General features: G+C 39.5%; 1 protein-coding gene across 1 annotated transcript in view; it reads left to right on the forward strand.

Annotated features, from left to right (window-relative positions):
• The window catches only part of NBAS (neuroblastoma amplified sequence), a 578,163-nt gene that overhangs the window by 172,947 nt on the left and 396,753 nt on the right, over positions 1 to 8,463 (forward strand). The window contains exons 22-23 of the mRNA XM_018558184.1: positions 386 to 469; positions 5,349 to 5,502. Of these exons, the coding sequence (XP_018413686.1) occupies positions 386 to 469; positions 5,349 to 5,502 (238 nt within the window). The remainder of the gene's footprint in view (positions 1 to 385; positions 470 to 5,348; positions 5,503 to 8,463) is intronic.

The raw sequence follows: 8,463 nt of genomic DNA on the forward strand, positions 1-8,463 counted from the left end.
GTATATATATCTATATCTATATATATCTATATCTATCTATATATATAGATATAGATAGATATAGATAGATATCTTTTTTTTTTCTTTTCTTTTTTTAATGGGTATTAAAAAAAATGTAAAAAAGAAAAGAACCAGAAAGGACATTTTAATAAAAAATAAAAAAATGAAAGTTGCTTATATTTCATTTTGATTTATTTACCGTTACTTATCGTTATTTTGCTTTCCCTTTATATCAGTGTGCTCCTTTAAATAGATACATTTGTAATTACATCTGAAGTAGACTTTTTAGTCTGGCTCACCGCTTCACATGTTGCTTTTCAGCCTCGCATCAGCAGAATCTATTTACAATCTATATTTCTTATCACTGTTTGCGTTTCTCTCCTAGCTTTGAAGATGGCGAGCTTAAGATTGTCGCATGGAACGAGCAGAAGCACCGTGACAGAGACTGGTGCGAGGAACCCCAGTGCAAGTAAGTCCAGCCTAAACAATAATTGAAAGGCGCACATCAGCTGCACACTCATCCATATTTAAATGACTGTTTTTATGTTTTCCACTCAATATGTTAATACATTTTAATAGAACAGGTGAGCCACATCAAAGAAAGCTCCGGGACATTAGCGGACTTTAAAAATAAAAAAAAATAATAAGAGACCGTTTTTGTTAAATCCCCATCCCGTCCGCCGTCATCCTTTGTTACTTTTACAGGACTAAATTGCTTTCCATTCTTCAGCACACCAAACTTGACTCTGGATTGAATAAATAGAAGATCACACAGCTTCGGGGGAACGACTACAAAACACTTTTATTAAAAGGCATTCAATCACTTTCAAATCATGGCTGCGGAATGGTCTGTCCAAATAAAGGCCACCTGATGAAGAGTGTACGAGGGGAGACGACGGCTGCTGCTGCCCGTGTTCTGCGGCGCACATGGTTGATAACATCATGAGAAGTTCTTGACGGGTGAAGGTCAAGTGACTCCACCTCCTGCCACAACTGATATAGGCTGTAGTACCTTTTGTGAGGGTGGACATGCCGTGTGCTCGATGTGTTCACTTTCACCGAGCCATTTTCTCCATCTGTTTAAAATATATTGTTTTATTGCGCCAATTTGTTTCCCTGGAACTAAACTTCATGGATATCCTAAGGAACAGTAGTCACCTGATGTCTATTACTTCTTGCTGTTATTTGGTCAATGAACGGCTTTCCACAAAACTGCTATTTGGTTGCTGACGAGATACAGAATTCCCAGGATTGTTCAATGGCCACAGTTGTGGCAATGTCACAAGACTGACCTTGTTAAGGTAGATCTACCCAATCTCATAGAAGTTTTAGCACTGTTACAAAGTATGCAGTGGCAACTTATGGCCACTTGTAGGGATGCACTGATACTAGTATCTGTGCCGATGACGAGTATTTAGGTGAGTACTCGTACTCGCCCAAATGCTCCGATGCCTAGCCCGGTACTTCGGTATCAGGAAGCCGGGCAGCGAGTCATTACATGTAGAATACATCTGAAGAATACACACATATATAAGAAGCAATACAAAAAATATATACACAAGGTTATACACATTAATTCAGTTTCCACCTAGAAAGACAAGGCCACTCTTATGCAAAGACTTGCTCTTCGGAGATAGCACACATCTGCTGCTTCCATTGCACAGCTTGGAAGGAGCTGAGGGCTTTGTGCCCTCCTAATGATCAGCATAAATATTCAAACTGAAGATTTTCCACTTGTGCCGTATCTTTCAGTGGATGCCTGCCACTTGGCTCATGCCGTGCCCCGTATTCTCTATAGAAACAGAGAGTTCAGTGGTTGATTAAAGCTAATAATAAAGAAAATCCTCCTGGCTTTCTTTCTCTGGCACGTGTAATGTAGCCAGAAAATATGCAAGTGCTGCTGTTTTGTTATTCAAAATAGTACTTTGCTTCTACTTATACTGACATGCGGTTTCCCATTATGGATTTTATTTACTGTCATTCTGCCATTTTAATTTTTTTGTTAACATTATGTCAGCAGAGCAAACAGGGACTTAAATGCCATTCACAGAACGGCTTCTTCAAAATCAGGCATGCTAGGTATTATGGAGAATTGGCAGAGGCTTTGTGGGGGTGACAAAGGGGAATGGGGCAGTGCTAAGGTAAGTATAGACAATGGAGGGACAGGGTGTAGGGGGGTAATTTGGGATTTTGACTGTTGTGACAAGTTTACTTGAAAGGAAGCCTGCGTCCTGAAGCCTTTAAGTAGAAGTGTAGCTATTTTCTTTCTTTTCTTTATGTTTTGGATAGTGAGGGTTATAACCCCGGTCAGCTTTATGTTTGCCTCAATGTTTAGGAATAGAGGACACCAAACTAAAAGGTGAAAGAGTCCAAAAGTGCTTTTATTTATTCACAATTCGATTAAACAGAAAGCAGCCAATGCATTTTGGAGGGCAACAGCACTCCCCCTTCATCAGGACGTAGAATAGGGTAAGAATTGATTGGATCCAAAAGATACTATAGCAAAATTATTCTCTATGAGCTGGAATTTATACAAACTGGAGCAGAAAAAGTCTGGAGCAGATTTGCACTGCAGCCAATCAGCGTTTCTCTTTCATTTTCAAAACTTACATAGGCAAACTAACGAGAGATGCTGATTGGTTGCCATGGGCAACTGCTCCAGATTCTGCTTGCTCCAGTTTTGATAAATCCCCCCATATATGATTTGATTAAAAAATCTACTTTAGGGCTGCTGACAATTACAATTCCAGCCCTAAAGGGGATCTTTTGATCAAATCACAGAGATTTTTTTCGAGCAAACAAATTCTAACAGTTAACTCTTATAAGTGTCATATACCCTGACAAATAACTTTTCTTACTTGCTGCTTTTTTTGCGTGTTAAATATACAATTGAAAGCAGTTTTATTGCTGAGGGACAATACCTGTTGATCCTGCCAGAAATCTAGCAAACTGACAGCTTCATTTGTTCTCTGACTGTGCTGCACTATTATTATTATTCAGCATTTTTATAGCTCCAATAGTTTGTGCAGCACTTCACAAAATGAAGAGAAAACAGTATAGTTATAATACAATTTCAATACAGGGAGCTTAGAAGGGCCCTGCTTGTGAGAGCTTACAATCTATTCAGAGGGGAATGTAATATTAAAGGTAATAATTGTATGGGATGAGTTAATAGAAAAAATAAAAGCACTGGCTTACATTGAGGTGGGATAGGCTTCCCTGAAGAGATGATTTTTCAAGGATTGCCTAAAGGTAGATAGAGTAGGAGATAAAGCGGACAGATTGGGGTAGGGAGTTCCATAGGTTGGCAGACACTGTGGAGAATTATCATTTAACATTGTTCCCAGGATAATAGAACACCTTGATATGGAAAAGAAGAGAATGGGAGGGATTCTGCCCATCTTTCCTAGGGTGACAGTAATGCTCCTCCATATATAAAATACGCTAAATGAGTGTTGTCACTCTAGGACAGCAAATGTGTTACTGGCAGAATCACTGGGTGAACATAATTGGGGGAAAAAGCCTGGAAAAATAGAATAAATGCAGACACCACATCTAAAGGCTGGTAAGCTGCAATTTATTGCATTCTTGTTCTTGGGTTATGATATGCTTAATTTAATATCAATGTAATATCTATCTATTTAATGTAATATTTTATATATTTTTTTGTATTGCTTCTTATATATGTGTGTATCAGTGAAAAAATCTTGCTAGGTTGGTCATTGATACCCTTGCCTTGTTTCATTGTGAGCAATAACTCCGCTATATTCTTCAGACATTTCTATTAAAAAAAAGTGATGTACAAATTCTTGTTTTTTTGTAAAAGGTAGCACTGGCCACAGAGAGTGGTATATTCTCCAGAAACATACCTGCTCTAAAAATCTATACTACATCCTGTAATCATTAATGGTTACATGGCCTTAAGGACTTGTCCGGCAGCCTCGCATTCCCTCCTCTGCACGGATATTATCGGAAGGTGCACATAGAATGAGAATTACCAGACACCTTGGCTTCCTACAAGGACAAAGAATTTATGGAAGTAGCATACAGGAGCAAGGCGCCTTATAATAGAACCTCAGTGCTACTTTTCTGCACTGAATATGTTATTTCCTTCTTTTCTATTCTAAAACAAGAAGATCCCAGGAGCTGTGAGAGCTTGAAGAACCCTCCACGTTACGTTACAGAGGACTTCTGAATATTGGGGGAATTTCATTTTTTCTTGAAAAATAATCTTTTAGGAAGTTTTATTTATAGTTACACTTTACTATTTTCATGGAAACCTTTGATTGTAGCGATAGTAACGGAATCGCTGAGGGTGCTTGGAAGACCAACCAGAATCATTTGTAACAAAGGAGCTGTTTCTCCTCTTTTTGAAGAACACACATTTTTGTTAAATAACCTTAAAAATGTAGTAGTTCGTAATAAGAAATATTCAGAAATACACACACTCTTGGAAATAAAATACCCATTCTTAAAGTGACACTAAACTCAGGAGTTACACCTTAAAAATACATTTGACTATCCTAACTGTTAACTAAAATGTATCTTATTTGTGTATCACTCGGCTGTAGATCCTCAAATCATCTCTGAATTGGTGCCGCCACTGTGCTTCCTTCTGGAGGGTGGCTGCTTTTGTTCCCCATGGTCCCAAAAGCCTGAAGCCTGTAAATTAAACATTTTCTCCACATCAAATTCAGTCAGACTCCAGGGTGTCAGACTGTAAACAGCTACCCCGTTCCCTGTCGCCCATTGTAACACAATCAGTAAACACTAGCTCTACCTTTGCACCAGGGATGTTCAGATACCAAGTACTGTACTCGGTACAAGTACAAGTTTCAGCTCCAAGACTAGACAAGAGAAAAAAATCAAAAGTTAAGAGGCAGCTGTCATTTTTAAGGATCATACGGAGCTCCTGGGATTTGTACATCCCCATTTTAATGCATTGTTTATTTTTTTTTTTTTACAGATACAAGTACTGATACATTTTTGTTTTTTGTCATGTGACAGTTTTTCTAAAACAGTATAGACTAATGATTTCAGGACAGTGGTGGAGCACCAGAGCCATGAGGATATGAAAAGGAAAGCTAACAACAAATGTAAGTTTCGGTTTTCATATACATCAACTGCATATGTCTGCTTCATGTAGACTTGGTGTACATTGCTGTCATTTGTTTTTTAAAAATACCTCTGCAAAGGTGGAAATGGTAAATGTAAATTCTTCTAGGTCAGGCACTGATAGAAATCACTATGTGCGCTCTATAAAATGCTGAGGAATTTAACAACAATAGATTCATGATTAAAAATAATATTTGAATGTATATTCTGTTTTGTTTTTTTTCCCTTCTCAGGTTAATGGTGGAACCCAGTTTACCAGACTTGGCTGAATTTCTATATGAGGAACAGCCTGAATTACTGGTGCACAGAACAGACAACTTATCAATTGATACAGTGACAAAATGGTACTGGAATCGATCAGAGGAGATTGAAAATTATGCCAGACAGGTAAGCACAATGTCGTATGTGTTTTATAAATACACTGGCTGGCCAGAAAAATCACACACTCTATTTCATTGGACCACTTTAGCTTTGATTACAACGCACATTCGCTGTGGCATCATTTCCATAAGCTTATGCAATGTCACAACATTTATTTCCATCCAGAGTTGCATTCATTTTTTACCAAGATCTTGTAGTGATGATGGGAAAGTTGGAACGCTGTGTAAAGTATTCTCCAGCACATCCCAAAGGTTCTCAATGGAGTTAATGTCTGGACTCTGTGGTGGCCAATCCATGTGTGACAATGAGGACTCATGCTTCCTGAAGCACTCTTTCACAATTTGAGTCCGATGAATCCTGGCATTGCCATCTTGGAATATGCCCAATGTGCCATCAGGGAAGAAACAATCCATTGATGGAAAAACTTGTACATTCAGTATATTTAGGTAGGTAGCTGACCTCATTTTTGGGGGATGTAGCATTGCTGAACCAAGACCAGACCAACTGAAGCAACCCCTATAGCTCAAACCTATTTGCTTAGATCAATCCAGGTGGTGACTTTTTTTTTTGGCTAGGCAGGGTTTATGCTCTGTGTCCGTGTAACTTCCCAACTTTCTGACTGTTCCTGAAACATTCTATTTATATAGTACTGCCAATTACACAGCATCATGTCGTATCATGGTAGGTCACCTGCACTCCATGCAGTGTTCGGGCCTGTGTCTTAAAGAATCTTGGTGCTCGTCATGATAACATGGATGGTGCAGTGGTTCCCAGAATCGTGGAAAAGGAAGATCACCAGCACTCATAGAAGTGTTGATTACTGGTGATCCTTCTTTTCTGCCCTCAAAATGGTCCCCATCTCACCTGCTTCCTTGCTGCACACACACACACACACACACACACACACACACACACACACATACATACTAGGGGCAATTTAGACAGGAGACAATTAACCTACCAACATGTCTTCAGAGTGTGGGAGGAAACAGGAGTACCTGGAGGAAACCCATGACAGCAGAGAACATGCAAACTCCTTCTGTCTCATGTTATTAGCTATGTGATCATCAAGTATAGCCATTTGTATACACCTAACAAATTACACTTTACATAGGCCATTCACAAAATAGTAATGGACCCTTCATTGCTATATCTCCTCCTGTTGGAGAACAGTGAACACCCCCCATCGCTGTATTATCCCCTGATTGGAGAACATTAAACACAGTACCATTAAACACTGTACCTTTTCCTGCTTAGAGAACAGTGAACCCCCCATTGCTGTATCCTCTCATATTTAGAGAACAGGAACTCCTCCCACCCAACTTTACTGTATATTCATTCAGGTAGAGAACAGTGGACTGTGGGATGGGGGATTGCTGTATCTTCTCCCAGTTAGAGAACAGTGGACCCCCCATTGCTGTATCTTCTTCCAGTTAGAGAACAGTGGACCCCCCCAATGCTGTATCTTCGTCCAATTAGAGAACAGTGGACTCCCCCATAACTGTATCTTCTCCCCTTCTTCACCTCTTACCTGCAATGTCATTGCCGCTCCTGCTTCAATTATTTATTTCTATTTTACATTTGGCAGATTAGTTTTTATTTCGCTGTCGTGGAGGGTTGTGTGAATGTGTTCTTTTGGAATGGGTAAAATGTTGGCAGGCACTGCATATGCATAATTTATATTCTCCGTATTAGAATATAATTACACTTACTGTCTGCACTTAATCTGCAGCACTCAATTCTTTTTCTAATACGCCTGTCTTATTCTTTGTAGAGGACCCTGAGGCTTTATTTATTTATTTTACTCTTTTATACGGTGCCAGCATACTCTACAGCATTGTACATAGAATATTAAACCCTTGTGTCTCCAGAGGAGCTTGCAATCTAGTGGTCCTGCCATACAGACCACATACGCTACACTGTGGCCAGTTTAATTGTAAGCTAATTCAATGCAACCATCTATTTTACTGAGCACATTTTTGCCTTTTTCTCATGGGCGGCAATCTCTACTGTCGCTCTGAAAAGCGATTTACAGTAGATGGCTTTCAGAGGGTGGCGGGGCAGGGTTTTTGGTGGCATACCGGAGACAATACTGCCACCTCCTGAATGCCGGTTTCTTTTTTTTAAATGTATTTTACATTGAAAACTGTGCCGCAACCTCAATTGTGGCAAGGTCCGATTGACTTCAGCTGGTGAGTTTGACAGCCGGTGCCGAGCGTCTATGGCTTTGAAAGGATAGAGTCGATCAGCCAATTACAATAACTTTCTACCAGAAAAGCTGATGCCAAAGATGTCCAGTAAACTCTTTTTTGTTCATAGACATAGGCATGCAAATGTTCATTGGGAGCTTTTATTTGGCGACTGAATTCCGCATGCAGTCAGCTGATAATGAGTGTCCCCAGATAGCACAAGGACACAATTCATGGGGTTGATTTACTAAAGTCAAATAGACTGTTCAATTTGCTAGGGAATTTCTCCTTAGCTTAGTGAATGAGTGAAGCTCTGCTAACTTCCATCCATCATCCAATTATCATTTTTTGTTATTGTTCTTGCGCATTATTGGGTATTCTTTGCACAGTGAATTTTCCCCACATTCACTAAGCTAGGGAAAATTTCCTTGCATAGTTACCTTTATTAAATCAGCCCCATTTTGTAGCACTGTATGGGGGGGGAAATAGGCAATAGCCCAACAGTTTGTGTTTCTGGATTGATGGAGGAAATGTTTGCCCTCACTGGAATCACATGCCAATATGGGGGAACATAACATTACAATATGGGGTGACTCAATGCTCCCTCGCCTCAAAGCTGGGCCTTTTTTTTTTTATAAGCAAACATCCAACACTTTGTGTTATTTTAGTAGCTTGCTCATTTCCTCCTGCCCCCACTTATTTCTACAAGTCCATTGCTAGTATGATCAGTAGGAATGTGTGGAAGGCAGGAGGGATAGACACACTACCTAAAAGTCTT

The sequence above is a fragment of the Nanorana parkeri genome, unplaced genomic scaffold (assembly GCF_000935625.1).
Source record: "Nanorana parkeri isolate BGI_ZX_2015 unplaced genomic scaffold, ASM93562v1 scaffold324, whole genome shotgun sequence".
Classification (NCBI taxonomy): domain Eukaryota; kingdom Metazoa; phylum Chordata; class Amphibia; order Anura; family Dicroglossidae; genus Nanorana; species Nanorana parkeri.